Below are 21,459 nucleotides of genomic sequence, written 5' to 3'. Positions count from 1 at the left end.
AGTACAGTAACCACAAGGGATCTCAAGTGGATGTGCTGTGATGTTTCCTCAACTACAGTCGCTGGGATTAGATCCAGGTTTGTGTTTACTGTAGGGGGGATTTTGCTTGGCCAGGATGACGGCTGGAGATGGATCCCCAAATACTGTGAACAGATTCCAGGCCTGCTATGTGGTGGGCTGCGGGCTGTGGCTGCTGTCTTTTATGGCCCATTCCTTTGAGGCAGGAGTATCTGAGAGAGTCTGCAGAGAGGCGCTGCTCAATGAGCAATTTATATGTTCTCAACAAAGCTTCTTCTCTAGACCCCGAAGGCAGGTCTTAATTGTTAGACGTGATATCTCCGCTCCCCCTCTGCCTCTCCTCTTTCTTTGACTGTTTTCTTCTCCCTCCTCCCACCCACCCTCCCTCCAGCTATTAGGAATTGGATTTGGAGCAGAACGATCCATTTAGTCTCTCTCCTCCATCTCTATCCCTCTCTCCCTGCTTCCACACCTCCTCTGTAGGGTTCTCTCATCAAAGCCCAGGCTTAATCTGTCTATTTTTACCTGAAGGAATGAAAGGAAGGGATGAGGTAATGCTTTTCCTGTCCATCAGGTGGGCAGCGGTGCATGGGCTCTGCGGTGTGTATAGCTCAGGGAGCTAGCACCACCATGTGGACTCGGAAAACATCAACTTTTATGAAAGCAAATCGCAGCGAGGCACAGTCTGAAAAAATGCACCCATCCCTGAGGCTGATTAAAGGGAAACACAAAGAGGTCAAACACAGAAATAACAGCTGAGTAAGTAAATAAAGTTATCAATGATCAAATGAAACATACAATTTCAACAATCAGGGCTTCATGAAATTTGAGAACCACTGACTTGACTTAAGTACTGCAAGTCTGTTTCACTCTGTGAGACCTGAGCAAAGTGGCTTAAAAAAAACAAAGGTAAAAGGCAATGAGCAAATTCAAAATAATTGTAAAAACTACAAAAAAAAGATAAAAAGCAAAAAAAAAAAAAAAAAGAAAAGAAAAAAAGGTAATGACCTGAAAAACATCCTTAGCTATATAACATAAGATCATGATAATTATAAAAATATAGTTTTTGGGACATTTTCCCCTAGTTTCTTTAAAAATAATTTTCCAAATCTACCCATTTCTTACCATTTTAAGGACATATCCTGCCAAGTTGCTCACTGCCTTTTTTCCTGTTTTCAAAAGAAAGCAAACCAATTTGGTTAGATCTAAAGGTTTAAATACACATGAAGGTTTCTGAACAACAGCACAACAAAAGTTATGTGACACCAGCTTTCAAGGGTTAAGGGAGTCCAAAAGTTGAAGCACCTTGAGGTAAATTTGTGAAAGCAGAGCTCCACCTAGTGGATACAGACAGTGGGTGACAACAGAATAAAACTGAAAACATTTTATTTATAAAATAAAGGCGAGGAGCTTTGATTTTTTTGCATTTAAGAGTCTTATTGTGAAATGACATTTTACAGGAACGGAACATTGCAGCTGTAAGGTAGAAAATGTGTCAGTCCAGAGTAAACCTTCTGAGATCAATATTTCAATCAGCAGCAGAGAGAATGAAGATGCAGCATGTGTAGCAACATCTATCAGAGGTTTAACCCTTTGAAACCTGAGCAACCTGAACAAAAGAAGAAATGACCCCAAAATAAGCAAGAAATTAATAACAAGTATGAGAAAATACCCTAAAAATACCCTAAAAATACCCTAAAATAACCCTACCCTAACCCTAACCCTAACCCTGAAATTTATTTATTTTTTAAAGAAATTAAAAAGAAAAACTTTAAGTAAAAAACCCAACAAATAAGGAAATGACCTGGAATAAGTGCTTTAATTTATAATAATTCTGTAACATAATTTAAAATATGCAATAATTATTATAAATATCGTTTTTTACTTTTTCCCCTAGACATTTTACCCTCACTGCTATTTCTAAAATAAATTTTCAAAATCTACTGATTTATTGCATTTATGAAACATTTGTTACCAAGTTACACATTCACCTTTTTCCTTTGTTCTTGAAAGAAATCCCCTCAACATGTTGGGGGATCATAGTTTTAACCCTTCGAGACCTGAGCAAATTGGCTGATTACTCTCATAAACACAGGAAGAAGGCAACGAGCAACCAGAGGAAACTACTCAAAGAAAATAGAGTACAAGAAAATGACCTGAAAATTAGTTTCAAAATTGCTATATTAAAAAAAACAATGAAATGACCTGGAAAAAGTGCTTAAAAATAACAAGAATTTTATAATGTAATTTTAAATATGTAATTCTGATAATCATAACTATGGGTTTTCCATAGTTAAAAAAAATAAATAAATAATTGACTGATGTCATGAAGTTTGTGGAACATTTATTACCAAGTTGTTTATTGCCTTTTTTCCAATGTTGTTGAAAGAAATCACACTCATATGCTCCTGTTTCAAAGGTCAAAACACTTTTAAAAGTCTTAAAGCAGCATAAGAAATGTGACGTCGCTTCTGGTTTCAGAGATTTAAATTCTTGTGGAAGGAGTCGAAAAGCAGCACAAGGAGAGTGAAGTTGCTCCAGGTTACAAAGGGTTTAGGGAAGGATTTGCTGCTCCAAGAATAATAAATTATATTCCTCTCAAATGTTTTTCTTAGAAAAACTGGATCAATTATAAAATGACTTCCTTAGACAGTATGGACATTTTTTAAAAATTAGGCATCATATCGCCTTACCAAATAAAATAAAAACAATGAAGTTTCACGATTTAATTCAGATCAAAATTAAGTCATTTTTTGGTTCTTTTTCAACTGTCATCTCCCCTCTTTGGCAAGAGTTTGTATCTCTCTGGCAGTGACGCAGCTGCTTTAGGAAAGGAATGTTTTCTCAGGATTTAGTGGCAGATCATTTCGGTATTTGTTACATAATTTGGTGTGATAACATCCCACTGTTAACACAGCATGGCAGCATGATGTACATCCTGATCCTTTAACCTGAAATTAACTTTGTAAAAGAAGAGCAGCAGGTTAGGGCAGAGTGCTAGTGTCTATTTGCCTGAGGTCAACAAAAGGGCTGAAAAACACCCCTCCTTTTTATCAACTGTTTTCTTAAATATCTGTATGAATACATAAGAAAATAAATAAATATATCTGCAGAGCAAAGAAAGAAATAATCTTATATCACAATAGAGACAAAAAAAAAACTAAAGAAGGCAAAAAAAAAAATAAGTTCAGAGGAGAAGTGAGATAAGTGATTCCATCATGTGTGCTTACTGTTCTTAAAACCTGCTCCTCTCCAGCTGCTCCTCGCTCTCTTTACCTGCACTGAAAGGCACAGAGGTGGAAGGACAGCTGCAGCATCTGGACATGCTGTTACGTCAATGAGAGGTTGATAAAGCGGTTTGAATTTCAGTCCAGTCTTCAGTCATCTTTGTCGTGGTTCTGGCCGTTCCAGCTTGTAGGCGGGCGACAGCAGAGGCTGCGCGGATGGTTTTCAAAATCGAGGTAATCCTGGACTATGTATGGGTGCTGCTCTATGAAACGCTGAAGTTTGTCTGGAAAAGGGGACAAAACATGGAAACATGAAACGCATGAAAGTGGTGTTATATTATTCGGTGTCAATAAATGTTAGGTGTTTATGTTATCAATCATGTCTGATAGCTTTAATTTTTGATCAAAAAAGGACTTAAAAATAGCTTAATTTAAAAAGCCAGATCTAAAATTGAATTTTTTAAAATTTATTTTTAATGTTTATAAATATTTGGTATTTGTTACATAGTCTGGTGTGATAACATCTGTTATCATAGAATGGCAGCATGATATATATCCTGATCCTTTTCACGTGAAATTAGGTTTAAGCAGCTACATTGCAATGCTTGATTTAAATGTTGAATGAAACCAATTATGCCTAAATGATGTGAAACATTTTGAAGCTTGCGGAAGCTACACTGCAACACTGACTTAAATGAGTAGCGATGAGGTGATAGGAACAGCTTGAAAATTGGGAAAAGGTTTGGTGATTAGTATGAATATCATTGAAATGTTAGATAAAATGATGTAAAAATATAAAAATGTTTATAATGTATATATAATATGTACAAATATAACTGATAGCTCCAGACTAGCTGTACACTGCATTCATGTTATGTACAGATGGAGATATCAACTGGTTTGTTTATACTGAAGGCAGAATGAGCAGGATTTGTTGGCTGTGGTTCGTCATAACGACATTTAAAGTTGTCTCCTCCTCCTTATGATCAGGTGCTGAAGTCACACTTGAGCCCCACCGATATTTGGTCGGCTGATTTTATCTGCTGGTATTGGGCTCTCACAGATATGTTGGTATCAGTGTATATGTTGTCCAATACGAAAAGGTTTTCTTTTTAAACAGAACATGATCCAGAAAAAGATGCTTAAAGTAACACTGAATAATTAAATTCTTAAATAAGTGTTCTGTTTCAGTGCACTGATGTCATGTTTGGAAATAAATGCTGTTGTTAAACAGTAAAATATCCTGCCTCCATAACATATCTTTGTCAACAGTGTTTGATAACCATATTTGAGGGATACATTAATAATATAGACACCTTATAACAATTAATAGCCCTTATTTTTTTGGTCAGCAAAGATGGAAATACAGTCAATTTATTCATTTAACCCACTGAAACCTGGGCAAATTGACCTTAAAAAAACAAAAACAAAAACATGGGAAGACGGTGATGACCAACAAAAGAAGAAATGACCCCGAAGTAAGCAAGAAATCTGTTATAAGAAAAAAATAGCTGAAAATTTGCCTAAAACTTTAAAAAAAAAGAGTAAGTGAAACAAATATACAAAGCAAGAATGACCTGTGGAAAAAAAGGCTTAAAAATTACAAAAAATCTGTAAAATATATAGTACACTGAACATTTTTTCTTTGCTTTTGCAAAAATAGTCTTTTACAACTACTAATCACTTTTTTTTGCATCTCTCTTGTTTACTTAGCTGTTAATTCTGTCTTCTTTGGCGCTCACAGCGTCAGTAAAATTAACTGAATGATTGAATTGTAGAAAATCTTATCTTTGTGAGTTAACATTATGAGTAGTTCATCCATAAACAGAAATTTTGGCATAAATACAAAATTGTATGCATGATCTAAGTAGCTAACTAACGATATCTCCAGTAGGAAACCAACAACTCAGTTTTACACAACCGAAGAACTTCTAAAAAATATGAACTGCATGGCAACCAGTCCGAGCCGCTAATTGAGACAGGCCTTTATTTGTCAAAATATGCCGCCACACTGAGCCAGTAAAAGGGACTGGGCATTTATTTGGGACAAGGCTTTTATTTGAAGTTTTAGGATGAGTAGGTAGGTGGGTAGGTAAACAGATAGATAGAATATCAGCCAATATATCAATATCGGGAATTTGTTACTCCCTATTATCACTATTTGCATCTACCCAAAAAATCCAGTATGAGTTGGCTCTACCTCACACCCTGTGCACTGTTTTTGGCTTTGGGCAACACACCACAGAAACGTCCTGAACACAGCAAAATGAGAGAATCCAGGCAGAGGTAGAGTATCTACTGATACAGACCACCACACACCTCTAGGAAGTCATAAGTTTTGACTGAGAGGGATTATTTTTACATGAGTTTATACATCATTCTTTAGGAAAATCCTACACGTTCTGCTTTTAAAAGGATAAGTTACTTTGCAGACAAAAGAGAAAGAACGAGTGTAAATCTTTGACAGTTTCTACAAGAAGCACATGGTTGATGTAAAGGTCCCCTGATAATCAACGGCGGACAATACTTATCCTCTTCAGTAGAGCCAAAAGAAATGGCATGTGATGGTGACAGCACGGAGGAGGCGGGGACACTGATAGATGCTGTCAAACATTTTCCATAATGGTCTCATACAAACAAACGTATTGTAATTCATTTTATTCTGAAGCAAACACTGAAACTTACCATATGTGATCTTCCCTGTGTCAGGTCCGTCAAGTGATAAAAACAGTCCTGAAAGGTCCATCTTCTTCACCCCCAGCATTATTTCCAAGATGGCGGCGAGGTCGTCCTCCAGGACCTCTCTGCTCTCCTCGTTCTCATACATCTGCACAGTGACACATATACTCAGTGCAATAACTTTAAACCGATATTGAACCAGATTTAATGTTAAATGTGCTCACCTTGAAGGCCATTTTGAGGGTCTCCATTGACTTTGATGGCCTGTGGACGGTTGACAGAGCAATAACATAGTGTCTGATGTCTATCTGTCTGTCTCCGTGCTGGGGGACAAAATGATCTCAGTGAGCAAAAGTAGCAAAGACACAAATATGATCTGGTATGAATATGCCATTAGCTGGATCATCTGAAAAGTCAACTAGACAAAAAAAAAATTCTCACATTTCAAAATGTATTTTCACACAAAATTTAAAGGTAGCTTTACTGTCTATAAAATTTAAGTCTCAATCACACAAATTTACTGACTGTAAACTTACTGACTTATATTGAGATTCTCCACAAGGGGGAGCTGATCAGTCAGTCACTGTCAGACCACATCTACACAAGTGACAGTATCTGTGCATTCATTCATTACTTTTCACAGAAAAGGAAAAGTAGATGTGTAAAACATTACATAAATTTGTTTAATAAATTAAAATATTTAACATTACATTTTTAAAAGGGTAACGTGTAATCTGTAACTTATTACATTTCAAAATCAACTGTCCCAACACTAGTTAGCAGTAATGTGATTGTGTGGTGTTATTAGAATTGTCTGTATTCATTCTTCCTTTGAATATGTGTGTGTGTGTGTGTGTGTGTGTGTGTGTGTGTGTGTGTGTGTGTGTGTGTTTACCTGGTCAAAGAGACTGTGGACTTCTGTGAGTGTGTCTGTGACTGGCAGGTTGAGGAACTGGGCGAAGTCTTCCAGACCCAGCCGCTCTCCCTGCAGCTTCCTGGCTCTCCTGGCCTGCTCCTCCAGCACTGCGTCTATCCTTCCTGCTCTCAGCCTGTCAGTGCACAGGGGACCAGCACAATGAATTACTTAGTCATAACCATGTGTGTGACATATGAAAACACATTCTCTCTAAAATCACATAAATCTATCCACAACATGTTCAAGATGAAAGCAGTTACATGTCTAAAAAGAAAAAGTTTAGGTAATGCAGTCCTATTCTATTGTCCATTCAGAGCTTACACTGGTCTGTTGAGTCGACAGCGTTTCAGCTTGGTATAGTCTCAACTTGGCTCAACTTTTGCACTCCAAGAAAATAGCAAGAAATCTGTAATAAGTTCTAAACAAATTACCCCAAAATAAGCAAATAAAAGGAAAAAAAAGTAGAAAAAACAAAAAAGAAAATGATCTTAAGAAAGTGCTGCATATGTTTTTTTCTGTAACTTGATATTAAATATAGAATTACACATTTTCCTGTTTGTTTTTTTTTTAAATAACGTATTACTTTCCTTTTTCAAGGCAACTGTTTTTCAAGAGTATTGTAGGTAAAATCACCTTGTTAGATTAACAGTGAGAGCAAAACCATTTTATTTGTACCAGGCTGTAAACATGTTTATTTCTGCTGTTGAGCATCTGAACATGGGGATTTATGGAGACTGACTCTGTTTTAGGGCCAGTCTCAAGGGGCCTGGCCAGTTTTTGGTACTTTCACATTGGCTTATTTTCCAGCCCCAGAGATGGTGGTCGACTTCAGGAGGACCAGAACCATGATGATGCCCATCAAGATCCTGGGTGAGAAGGTGGGACTCGTAGAAGTCGAGAACAAGTACTTAGGTGTCCACTTCAACCACAGACAGGACTGGAGTACCCACACTAACGCTGTGTAGAAGACGGGGATGAGCTGACTCTATTCCTGAGGAAGCTCAAATCCTTCAAAGTATGCAGCAAGATGTTGTTCTTCTACCAGTCTGTTGTGGTGAGTGCCATCTATTGTGCTGTAGTCTGCTGGGGGAGCAACATCAGTGCCAGGGACGCCGGCAGGTTGACCAAACTGATCCACAAGGCTGGATCTGTCATTGGCCACAACCTGGACTGATTCCAGTCAGTGACAAACAGGCGGTCACTGAAGAAACTGCTGTCTATCACGGACAATCCATCCCGTCCCCTTCATGACACCATTCAGAGACAGCGGAGCTCGTTCTCTAACAGACTCTTCCAGCTCCGCTGTCACAAAGAGCGCTTCAAAGAATCATTCCTCCCATTTGCAAGAAGACTCTTTAACAGCTCCCCTCTGTGTGGCAGGCGAACTCACCATCTGCACTGGACTCACTTGCACATCCATCTTCACTTTTGCACACTTATTTGCAGATTTTTTTTTTTATTGCTCTTTTTAAACTCATGGAACTTGGCATGCTTATGGGGACTGGTGAAAATTTTTGTTGTATATAGGTGTCAAAAAATGAGCTCAGTAGCGCCCCCTAAATGCTAGCCCCGGCAAACAATTTCATGTAGAGGAATGAAAATTTAGATGTACATAGAACATGTCACGACGGACAGAAAATCCTGGAATTTGAAACAATAGTCCTACAGATTTCAGCTGAGTGACTTCAAAATTTATAAATCCCACCTGCAGATGTGGGCGACGCTAGATTGCGAGCAGTTTTGATCTAACATCAACGGTGTGGAAGTTATCAGGCCAAGAAGTTATGATTCGCCACCAAAGAGGAAGTAGTTTTTAAATGTATTGTACATAATCCATCTGCCCCAAACTTCACAAACTTTTGATGAGAGTCCTGTCCTGAACACATCTATATGACAATTTTCAGCTATAGTGAGAGGGCCACCTATTGACACAGGAAATACAAGTTTTACACTAAGAGGTCCAGCTCCTAGCAGGTTGACTGGATTGATCTCAAAATGGCGTCAAAAAGTCATTAAGATGTTTGTGATGATGGAAAATGAATATCGTCGTTTTGTGTTGAATGGCGTTCTCGTGACGCCACGTCGAATTTCAATGTTGCGACATGACATCAAAACTGCCACAAAATTTCACACATTTGATGAGAATCCAAGCCTCCATCTCATTATTCTTAGGACAGAGCTCCCTGTGTGTGTTTCTATTCTGCCACCAGTGGGTGTCAGTGTTTCTTCACCTTCAGTGTCCCACAGCCTTTGATCTCTACTCTCCTGTACTCAGTCTAACCAGTCAGTCCAGTCTCCCTCCACTCACCCCAAGCGGCACAGCAGCTGGTGGAACTCAAGCAGGCTGCTGCAGTTGTGGATGCGCAGCGGGCCTTGTGATAGGCTGATCTCTCTGTCTTCAAAGGACAGGTCTGTGAGTGGCAGCTCCAGCGCCCTATCAGGACAGAGGGACAGCTCTGAGAATCTTCACACATGTCTACTCTGTGACAACACAGAGCAAGCATGTGAACGCCATCACATGCTGATCAAAGGCACCTATGTAAACACACACACACACACACACACACACACACACACACACACACAAACACAAACACAAACACACACACCCTTACTTTGCCATGAGCTTTCTAACGTTGTTAGCAAACAGAGCAGGGTTTTCCCTCTCCTCGTCTGATGGTGTGTAAATAGGCAAGTACTGAGGGAAGAAAGAGAATGTCAATGCTGCTCTCCTGACATGAGACACTGAACTAACTAAAAAAATAAATACTGACAAAAATATCATCTCAAAATATGTAAAGAAGATTTTAAAAAGCGTGAAAAAAAGAAAACAGAAAAAGTTTTACTGGCGCAGGATGTCATCAGTGATTTCACAAATCCATTTGATTCCGATTCACGAGGTCCCAATTGGATTTGATTGTTAATTTTGAAGCAATTTTACCATCTTGCATGGCGCGGGTTTTTTTTTTTTTTTTTTTTTGTGTAGTTAACCAAAGGCCGGTCACTTGAGAACAGAGTAAAAGCTTCATGCATCCATGGGAAAAAAGCATGTATTAGAAGATTGAGCTCTGGACTCCATAAACTGATATCGAGACATTCAAATGAAGCTTGACTGAATCAGAAAAACTTTGTTTTTAAACCCCAGTCCTAGGTTTAACTGACTTATGAAACCACTCACCTCTATCTCCATGGGATTATGAGGTTGGCACAGAGTGAGCCAAAGGATTTTGAACCTAGAAGACAAAAATGTTGGCCTCATTTTACATGATGAGACAGAATCAGGAAGACAAAAACAACATGACTGATGGAGACTTAGAATAATAGAGGTGTCTCTACAGCATCTTACTATGTACAGACATAATTGAGAACAGGTTACTGGTGTTTGAACTATACGTACTTAGCTGTGGGCAATACAAGCTCTGTGTGTGTGTGTGTGTGTTATTGTTTGTGGTGTATTTAAGAGTGTAGGTGTGTGAAGTAAAGACAAAGACTCACGCCCCGGGACCTCGCCATGTCCATGTAACAGTATCCTGTGCAGAGGAAGGAGAAAGAGGAAATGGCTCAGGACAAACACAAACACAGAAACAGGAGGTCTATTTCCTAAAACTTCTCCAACTTCCTGAAACTTCTGTTGGTTTCCTATGTGTCTGTGGGTTCTGATTACTAAATTCTGAATACAGGTCAATCCCTAAATACTGATGCTTTCAAACAATGTGGCAGCCCTTTCCAGTCAGTATCTCAGGTGACACTTCCATTGTCAGTGCTGCAGCTCTACATTACTGAAGTTCCCCTCCACCCCAAAATGTCTTCTGCTTATTGTCCCGTCACTTGGATGCTTGACCTTCTCTGTGCAGAGTGATGTATGAGGGCTCTTTTCACATTCATCTGCTCGAGGAGTTAAGTTTCTCTGTGCTCTCCTTAAATCTCACGTTGACACATGTTAAAGGCATGATAATGTGACATGGTGATGTAACTTTGAACATACAGCAGAGTAAAGGGGAGTAAACTCCACCCGTTCTGCATGTCACAGTCTGTTTACAGGCCTTGGTTGGTAAATGTGAGGAAATATCGTATAAAGCTTTTAGTGGCTGCACAGGGAGTTCCGCAAAGTCTGATCAATAAAGTGGCCACGTCAGTTGGGTCTGATGACTACAAGTTTGAAAATAAAAAAAATCTGACAGTTTGGAGAGGTGAGCTCATCAGACTCCAACTACAGGCTGTACTTATACATTTTCATATTGTCTGCCAACCCTGCGAGCTGACACTAAGAGTATACACTAGATCTGACCAAGAGTCACATCTGCCCATCTCTCCGGGTGTTTTCACACTTGGTCCGTTTCAGCCCTCCAAGCGGACTCACACCAATAGCTCAGCATTGAGGATGACAGGCTTTGATCCAATTTGACTGTCATAGAGGAAGTAATCCTCCTGGCTCTATGAGATTGAACTTGAAAAATAAGTAAGTAAATGAATAATTAGGGAAAAAAAACTTTAGATGAATACAGTGTATATTATATGAATTAGGAATTATTTAAGTTTTCTTAATAAGAACCCCTCCTTTTGCATCCAAAAGGGGAAAGAAAGCAGCATACTAACTGAACTCTACATGCGGCAACGTATGATAACAGGCCTATGCAGAACTCCAGCTCTTCTTCGTGCTTATTAGTGTTGCACATTTATACTGTAGAATCAGCAACTTGAACATCTTTTGATTTGGCTCACGAACAATCAGCTTTCTGTGTGATTTGTTGTCAGTGCTCCTGGCTGGGTGTATTAGCTGGATCTTCCGCTGGTGTTTCCGTTTCCAGCTGCAAGGTTTCTTTACACGAACAGATGGAAACAGATGGAATGGAAACACTTCTGGTGGTGTAGGAATAACGAGTCTTATTCAGGGTTTCTTTGCCTCACTAAACTGCCTTGTACTGCCACGCTGTCACTGAAGTCAGCACAGTTACTAAACTCAGCACAGAGAGGAACACACACAAAAGCTTTATAGAGAAACAGACAAGACAAAATCGGTAATAAAAACTGCATAATTCATGAGAGAGAGAGGAGAGGTGCTGAGAGAGAGACATGACACCTGCCTGTGTCTCTGTGTGTGTGTGTGTGTGTGTGTGTGTGTGTGTGTGTGTGTGTGTGTGCTTGCACGCGTGTGAGAGAGAGACACAGAAAGAGGGGGATGAAATATCATCCTACTAGAACATGAAGTCATTCAACACAAGAGGAGCACATACTATCAATAGGGAGAGAAACCATTACATCACAGTGTGTGTCACTATGTGTAGGTTTGTGTACATGGTGGATGTATGACTGTGAGGCATCACTGATGGAGCAGGTGTAGAAAGGGTTAAAAGCAAGTGTGTTTACCAGTTTGTTTGGGTAGCGCAGCACCACAGGCTGCACTGGCAGTCCTGGTATGAAAGCACCTGAGAAAGAGAAAAGAAGCAGGAGGTGGTGAGAGGAAAAGAAAATGTTTTATTGAATTTCTCGATGCATATACTATAGTAAAATACCAATACTGGATGTTTTATAACCGATTCCAATACCAATGTTGGAAGATAGATAACAAAGCAGGATACCTTATTTTTGGACAAACTTTTATTGTCAAAAATGAAATCAGTGCACTGAAACAGTAAACTTCATTGGGAATTTTATCATTTTAAATTGAGCATCTTTTTTTGCATCATGTTCTCTTTGATGTCCAGCTGATGTATTTATTACCACGCAAAGCCTTATTCAAGCTTCTGTGTGAGCTTTCAATAGATCAAAATGAGTAAAGGACATTACTGATGATAATAATGGGCAAAATACACGGGGCACAGGGTCAGCGCGACATGTTGGGCCTTTCCCAAATCTGGCCCTCCTCACTCCCACTCAAACTCTAAGTGTCACTCTGTTTGTGGTCACTGTCATGGCTGACTGAAGCTCTCTCCAACAGGGTGTAACTACACTGGCAAGCTCTGAGAAAAACTTCCCTCTCTGCGGCAGAAAAAGGAACTGTTGTAATATTTCATAACTATGCAGAAAAACAAAGCTTACTCCCATTTTATGTTCTTTTTTTCAGTTGATCCGGAAGTTGCACTGCCGTTGAGCAGAATTTTGGTGGGCATTATTATCCCTTTACCATTAAAATATATAAATGAATTGATAGATAAAATAGCAGCTGTGCGACATGCGCAAAAATTATGAATATAGTAAATTGACAGGGCCAACTCTCACACGGACCACAAGACTCATAAAACTGACACACACTCTCATGCCAGAAGTGCATTCTCTCGTTTTTTAACACAAATTTCTTTCACTTTATTGTAGTTTGTCTCTCACCTGGAGGAATGTATTGAATTTTTTTAAATTTGTTGTTTGATGTATTTTGTATTCATTCTATTTGCTCCATTTATTCACATGCTTATGTCTTGTGACCATTTGAGGAACTTTCAGGTATTTATTGTGGGGTATTGTTTATGATGACAAATTATGATACTTATTATGTTTTGATTTGTGGGGTATGTTAGGTTTCATGTAGCTATATTTAATGTTTATTGATATTATTGAATTTTTCTTTTTTGATGATGCGAGGCTGTGAAATCGGGCATTTCAGGCCACAACAATCACAAAAACAGCCTGCAAAATCCTAGAGGGACTGAATAACTGATTTTGATTGCCTGGAGATTATATATGCAGCTTAGTTTAAAAAAATGCATATGCAAAACATATTCAAACAGCTAGCTTCAATGTGTGTAAATATGTCTAACTAATTGGTCCTTCGGGCAGGGTGATGCTGGTTATTGCCTTAACACAACAAATGAAGGTGCAGGAGTTTCAGAAAAGTATGGGAAATAAAAAATAATATGTTAACTCTGAGCAACTGCATTCAACAAGGAACCTTCATCATCAAACACGGATGACATTTGTATAGAACAATATTGGCTCCAGATATTGGTCTAGCTGCATTTGAGACTGAGAGAACATGAAGGAGCATGAGAGTGATCACTGTCTACACCCTGTGAATAATAATGTCACAAAAGCAAAGGGACAGACGGGGGAGACATCAAAGTGTTGGCTCTATAAAAAGGCCTTTAGAAAATGACAAAAGGACTGGAGGTATCTGCAGAGTACGTCATGCACAGGTGGCACCATGCACATTAAAACACACACACACGCACGCACGCACGCACGCACGCACGCACGCACGCACGCACGCACGCACGCACGCACGCACGCAGTTGCTCTGTTGTGCTGGGAGCCAGTGAAGAGATATAACTAGAGGAGACACATCCAGAGAGGACTGGTAACACACAGCAGACAGATCAAGCTGGACAAACGCACACACACAACCAGAGCAGGACAGAGTGTGCCTAACAGGGCTTACTGGGAATGACAGAATTACAGACTGGAAGAAAGAGGATTAGACAGAGCAGGCGGGGAACAATGGCTGACAGCACAACACGCACGGGATGTGAGCACAAAAACAAGCCCCAAAAAAGATGGGTGCAACAGTTATGTGTCCTGCTGAGGTGTCCCTGAGCGTGACACTGAACCCGGACCTGCTGGGCCAACATTAAATTAACCTGCCCAGACATCTACAGTGGGAGTTGGCAGCTGTATTCACACTCCAGGTGCACAAAATTAACTGAAGACAGAACAAAGTGATCACACAGACACACCCCTGACTGGAAATTACCAGAAAACCACAACCAAATGCTGCCCTGAGCTCTGTTTTGGATGATCATTGTATCAGTTACTCCAAAAAAAAAAAACATCCTTCATTTTGACTTTAGGTAGCTCATTTTTTGTGTTACACTAATTTTTGTCATTTTTGTTCTAAACATACATAGACATGTATTTAGAATATTTTGCTCACCACCTGTAAATATGCAAGAATCAGCTGTTTTGGGGATATGTGTAGGTTAACCAACACAAAGGCTGCGTTCACATTGCAGGGCTTAATGCCTAATTCCAATAATTTTCTCAGATGTGATCATTCTATCGAACTTCACCTGTTAATTTTTGAGTCGTTTTTTCTTTTGTTGCTCACTGCCTTCTTCCCATGTTTTTTTTTTTTTTTTTTAAAGGCAAGCCCGTCTGGTTAAGTTTCAATTGATGAAATACAATATTTTAACCCACAGGTTAAAAATATGTTTACATAAAAACTTTACTGCAACCATGTTTTTCAAAATTTGTAACGACAGAGACACACAAACACACCTTCTACCTGATTTTATGATGCCTAAAGCAGAAGGAGGACTGAACACATACCAGCTTTAAATACGATCAGCCCCGACCTGTTGGTGCACGTCCCCTCTGGGAATATCATGATCTGGAACGAACAAACAAACACACATAAAGGCAAACACACACACACACACACACACAGAGGCATCTGGCTCTTACTCATTATTTTAAATTGTCCTTGATGTGTGTAAGTGGTATGTGACTCACTGTATTTATGCTATCACCTTTCAGTTCCCATGTGGTGAGAGGTGATGTAAGTTTAGAGTGTGTGTGCATGTGTGGCTTCACAAGCACCCTCATGTATGTTACCTGAGGCCACTCCCCTCCAGACCGGGCTCTCCGCTTGATCTCCTCCACAGTTTTTCTCCTGGAGTCCTGATCCGAGCGAAAGACAAACACAGGCCTGATGTAGCTGATCAGAGCTGGCAGGAGGATGGGGGAGAGGATGATGTTTTTTGGATGTATGCCAAGAACGAGAGAGAACACAAATGTTTAAGTTCATGGTCAGAACTTTTTGATCACAAGAGCAGCTAATAAAGCGGTGGCGTTAATTCAGATCAAAACTAGATTAGATAATGCCGGGCCACAAAGATGCTTGATGAGCAGCTGAAGTAGAAAGGAGGTATTATGCACAATTAAGAATCAATTTTTTTCAATAAGAATTTTTTTAAAAAAGCAGATTGGTTCACACAAATTTTCCCCGATGTTTTGTCAGTACTTCTGAAAGTCAATGTTTCCTGCTGCAGGAAGATACTGTTCACTGTTCAGAGTAAATAAGGAGGTCATGAAACAATGTCAGCTCAGACATCACTCCCAGTGACAGAAAACAAAAAGAAAATGTTGAGGATATGTGCCAGATTAATTTATAACACATAAAAGGTGAAACTACACTGCATGTGCGCTAAAAAGTGTTTTTTTACATTTGAAAAAAAATCAATACAGTACAGTAATTTGATATTTATTGATACACGGAAGCAAAGTATCCATTTTTTTAACATATGAATTATTCGTATTGCAGATTTAAATTGGTAGCCTACTAGAATAACAATAATAATCAATACATTTTGCAGCAACAAAAATGGCTGATGTAAGATGAACAGACTGATATCGCAATCAAAATGTTGACAAAGTTTTCCTTTTGGCTCATAATTTGCAAAAAAAAGGTAACAAGATAGGTAGGAAGGTAAGAAGAAGGTAAGAAAAAAAAGTAAGAAAATGCAACACATGTTAACCTAATACTCAGCATGTGGCAAAACGTTTAAAATCGCAAAAGTATTGCAGCGAAAGTATTGTGATAGTATTGTATCATGAGGCCTCAGGTGTTTCACACTTCTTATAAATATTTGGATTTTTCCTATTATCAATCTTATCACTCTTTCTTTTAATATTCATATGTGTCAAATTAAAGAATTTAAATCTCTGGAAAATATTCGTTAAAAAGGCATAAGAATGCAAACATATATATACAAAGGAAAGCACTTAACATAGAATAAGAATATAAAATAGTAGAATATAGAATAAATAATAGAATAAAATAGTATAAAATAAAATTTAAAAAATGATAAAGATACAGATATGTAAAGTATGTACAGAGAAAGATATGTAAAGTATGTACAGAGAAAGATATGTAAAGTATATACAGAGAACAAAAAAAAAACAAACCCAAAAAGATTTAAAAGAGCACTAAAAAAGAAAAAATGTGCAGGTCAACTGAGATAGTCCTACAGTTACTGTATCTGCAGCAACCTCAAGTATAAATGCAATCAAATATGGTTGAAAAATGGCCATATCTGTGTCAGTCACAGACACGGTGTAGTTTTTGTGAAGGAAAAAATAAAGGATGACCATTTTTGTCAGTTTTTGCTGTCAATCTATAGCCAATATCCTGTATGCATTGTCTGTCACAGGAATTGGAAACCACTGTTGTTCAATAATTAATTCGATATGAATCTCAAAATATTAGAAACCAGACCATAGAACCGTTGGCCAAGTCAATTAATTGTTTGAATTTACTTAAATTTTACTTAAGTTTAAATTTACTCAACATATAGCTAATTCAGAAGTTCAATATGAAGATCAACATTTTTAAATTCATGTCTGGTAATATTCTACACAGCAGTTTGCACTGGAAAAATGCAAAATATTAAATGGATGTGCCATGGTAACAGAAAACATTTCTTTCAGTAAATCTATGCCTCATGATGGAAATAAATGTGACTCACTGCCCCAGACGGGGATGCTCCTGCTCTCCAGTTTGGTGACTATGGAGCACATGGTCATGGTGACTGGGATGGCGTCGAAGTAGGAGGAGTGTGGAGCAACGGTGAGGATGGGAACTTCTAAGGGAGCCGCCCGCTCCCCTTTCACCTTGATCCAATGGAAACCTCCGCAAAACCACATGGCTCGCATGATCACTCGTAGACACACGTCTAGAAACCTGACAGACACGACAATTGATGCAAAGTAGAGATGTTCCAATATCAGGTTTGTTTTTTTTTACCTATTCCAATACCTGCATGACAAGCTGTAGGTATAGCTTGTATAGCTTATAGCTACTGATCAGATGTCACTGTGTTCAAAAAAAATTAAATCCTTTTTTTTAATTATTAAAAAACATTAAGAGTTTTATATAATAAATAAATAAATAAATAAATAAACTGTAAAAATGGATCAACAACTATTACATCTTAGGTCAGAAAACTTCACCTAACGGCTAATCACAGCAACTACTTCTTTGAACACGGACAAATAGATTAATAATAACAGCAGTCATTAATTTTAATATTATAATTAATACATTAAAAAGCTACAACAGTGACAAAACAGACAACAATTAAAGTAAGTTTTTAGACCACAGCACTCTGGAGATATTCTTAAGATAGTAAGTAGGGAACTTTTCACACATGACAATGACCTGATCAGATAAAGTTCATGAGGAAATGACGTGGTATTGGATCAGTGCATAGACTTGTGTACTCACCAACACCTGACTCTGTATTTAAGGCAATATTGGAGACATTTCCAATACTGGTACTGGTTTAGAACACTCTAGTGCTAAGTGTGAGTTTGGCTTTTTTAAGTGTTTTTGGTCAATGATGGATGTGACTGAGCAAATCTTTTCTTTTCTAGCAATGATCACCTTCAGCTCCTCTTATTACACACACTTCAATATCATCGTCTACAGTTACATACACACCAATATTCCCCTATTACTCAAAATATAACAATATTCTGAATTTGATGTGGGTCATATAAATAGTATGTTCTGTTTAAATATTCCAAAATTAGGTCATTTTCAGAATTTAGCATTTTCTATTAAGGCGTGGAATATGCAAGTATTATTCGGATTTTAGGAGAATTATTTGGGCATATATGGGTCTCAGATAAGGATTTTACTGCAGTTTGTGACACACAGCCTATCGTCTGTTTACAGTCAGCTTTGTGTGTTGTCATGGAAACATTGTGCAAAACCAACTTGCCAACAGTTTACAAGGCTGAGAGGAGATGTATGCAGAAAATCCCACATTTCTGGTCAAAAGAAGAAACACACCAGCTTTAAACATTATTTAAAACTTGGATATCAACGGGTGTTTTGGTATGCGCAAATATAACAACACCCACCTTTCAAGAAGGAGGTTGAGGAAATGAAAGGGACAATGACAGGCAGCTCTAGCTGTTCTACTTTTCCATATTTTTACATGATAAATTGCATGTTAGGGCACATTAATCGGGGTATGCACGGCTGCATGTAACAGGAGTATTATTTCAATGTCATAAGCCATGTAAACATCTTAGTAGGAATATTTTCTTTTTCAGAATAACGGCAAAACCCAAATACTTGGTCTATGTAAAATGTACTCACTTACTATGACAACCCTCTGTGTGCATAGGGTTTCAAGCTGCTGTAATGCAATTTAACCTAAGAATTAAATTTCACCATGAAAACTGTTTTGGGCTAGTCAATGCCAAAAGATCTATTTCTGTTTATACACAGCCAGTATGCTTACATGATGTCAGAAAACGTTGAATTATTGTGGTAGTCCGACTAAAACTGCACTTCTAAAATACATGTAAACATGTTAGTCCAACTGAAATTGGACTAAATCAAATTTCTCAAAATTGTACGAACACACCCAGGTAATGTGACTGGAGGTTGAGCTATTCCGTCATGAAAAAAACCTCAGTTGGACTTAAAGTGGACAAGGTGATGTGCATGTGCTCTTCATCGCCTGGCTGGCTTCCCTCAGTGATTAGGGAGAGGGACTGTTTGTTACTTGTGAAGGGGGAAAGGGTGCTACAGAACGGGTCAGGCATTGAAAAAAATGTAAGCACTGAAGAGGGACTTTTGTTTTAAATTTTGGCTTAGGTGAGGGACATACGACTTGACATTTACTATTTTATATTTATTTTATTTTAAAGTTACACTCCTGGGGAGTGAGTGGCTCAGTGGATTGTGCGGGCCCCCAATACCGGCAGAGTTTGTTCAGAACCATTTGATTATATGTACGCAATGTGGTGGCTTCTACCACAAAGTTTTTGTATATAAACAGAAGTGATTGTGATAGGGTCTATATCAAGGGTATTCAACTAAAATTCAAAGGGGTCCAGCTGCTAAAATTTCCTCCCAGCAAAGGTCCAAACCTCATACCTAAAATCAGAATCACGATTAACTGAACAGTTACAATTAATGAATGATTATTTTGCTTTTGCTTTTTTTGTGGTTTGTTTTTTGCCCTCACAGTTCAGTTTCATTTGACCATGGTGTGTTGGACTGTAATAAACATATGATTTGTTATTATTTATTAAACTCTCCAGCATTATAAAAAAATCTCCATTTTAAACAAACTTCAGGTAAATTTAAGCACCTTGTGCTGATAATAGGCACCTCTCCTGACTGCAGGACTCTGACTTCAACTTCTGTAAAATGTCTGTGCTGTTAATCATTTTACTCAGGAAAAAGAAAAACAACTTTTGAGTAGGCCTACTTCTCCTATAGCTGCCAACGGCCTGCCAACATTCCCAGTCAGAGAAAGAGTAAAAATAAGGTCATGTGTTTGTGGACCCAGGCCCCCAAAACATTACATCTGCCCCTGGTAATAATAATGAGAGCTCAGCGCGAGCGGCTGGATGAGACATGGAGCTATGCGTCTTGGTGTTTCTAAATAATTAATCCAAAGTCTGATTAAACCTGAAAATAACACAAAGTAGTCCGTAGAAATCTAAAGAAGTCACTTTCCACCTCTGCAAATGTGCCTGTTTCAGACACTTAAGTGCTTTGCGGAGAAGCTGCGCTCTGTTTGTCTGTCTTACTGTGCTGCTGTCGAACTATCAGTCAAAATCGTTCACTTTTTTTACATGATTGTTCAACATTTCTGGCCTCGTTGGCATGAGATTTTCCTCAGTGTCATTAGAGCGTGAGACAGAGCCCAAAAGCACGAGATGCACGGCAGATGCATAGGAGTTGGCAGCCCTGGTGGGGAAAAAGTTAACAGAATTTTTAAATAACCAAAATACCCAACATGGGCAAAATTATGACGGTTAGAGGTTCTGAAAGTCGGTTTCAATTATTTTTCGATTAATTGCCCAGCACTACTCCTTAAAAATATTATTACAACTTGGCCACGGGTTCAGATAGGACAAAATTATGGTCCAGATCCGGACCGCAGTCCGCCATTTGGTGATGCCTGGTCTATATCATAGACTGTATCAATAATATAGGTCTATGGCAACTAGCTGAAAGAGGACATATATCCACCTGCCGTGGGGGAGTCGGACATACCTCTGTCAATAAATGGATTCTCTCCTGGTGCTCGTATACTATTAAACGGCCTAATCGAGCTGTAACTGTAGCTCGTCTAAACTGTGCATATAAATATACATAGAATCTCTCAAACTGAATAGGAATTGGTAAAGAACGCGGATAGGTGTCAAGGTACTCAAAGTTAAAATTTCCACTTTGGTGACCTTAAGCAGACATATAGACATATAGAGACCTTTAATGAGACACCAATGAAAATTCAGCAGAAGACTGTTGTTATCAAAGGGCTTGTTTGCTTAGCTCTGTTTATCATTATACAGGATGCTGAAATTTTCACACATTTCTGTGTAATCCCATATGTCTTAGTAGCACTTCCACACTTTCCTACACACAGAAATATTTAGCACACACACCTCCTCCACCACAACTGTGGCTCAATGACAAACTCAGAGCGTCCCAGGGAGGCTGTGAACGCGAAGGGCCACGCCAGCAGCATGAGGAAGGACACCAGCAGCAGACGCACTGGAAACACTGTGACTGACATCAGTCCAATCTGACGAGAGAGAGAGAGAAAAGAGATACAAGCGGTGACATCGTTATCATTCCACTGCACCTTCACAACCTATTAT

General features: G+C 38.7%; 1 protein-coding gene across 1 annotated transcript in view; it reads right to left on the bottom strand.

The window, feature by feature from the left end:
- Positions 1-1,387: 1,387 nt before the first annotated feature.
- Positions 1,388-21,459, bottom strand: part of lpcat1 (lysophosphatidylcholine acyltransferase 1) — a 29,654-nt gene continuing 9,582 nt past the window's right edge. Inside the window, exons 2-14 of the mRNA XM_042506893.2 lie at positions 21,244-21,383; positions 17,295-17,509; positions 15,382-15,494; positions 15,097-15,157; positions 12,208-12,266; positions 10,336-10,370; positions 10,019-10,073; positions 9,456-9,538; positions 9,149-9,274; positions 6,820-6,973; positions 6,149-6,247; positions 5,931-6,072; positions 1,388-3,529 (exon numbers count right to left, since the gene is read on the bottom strand). Of these exons, the coding sequence (XP_042362827.1) occupies positions 3,396-3,529; positions 5,931-6,072; positions 6,149-6,247; positions 6,820-6,973; positions 9,149-9,274; positions 9,456-9,538; positions 10,019-10,073; positions 10,336-10,370; positions 12,208-12,266; positions 15,097-15,157; positions 15,382-15,494; positions 17,295-17,509; positions 21,244-21,383 (1,416 nt within the window). The 3' untranslated portion in view covers positions 1,388-3,395. The remainder of the gene's footprint in view (positions 3,530-5,930; positions 6,073-6,148; positions 6,248-6,819; positions 6,974-9,148; positions 9,275-9,455; positions 9,539-10,018; positions 10,074-10,335; positions 10,371-12,207; positions 12,267-15,096; positions 15,158-15,381; positions 15,495-17,294; positions 17,510-21,243; positions 21,384-21,459) is intronic.

The sequence above is a fragment of the Plectropomus leopardus genome, chromosome 17 (genome assembly GCF_026936395.1).
Source record: "Plectropomus leopardus strain MGB_pleo_1.0 chromosome 17, ASM2693639v1, whole genome shotgun sequence".
Taxonomy (NCBI): Eukaryota; Metazoa; Chordata; class Actinopteri; order Perciformes; family Serranidae; genus Plectropomus; species Plectropomus leopardus.
The sequence above is the reverse complement of the archived record's forward strand: the minus strand, read 5'-3'. Positions and strand labels throughout refer to the sequence as shown.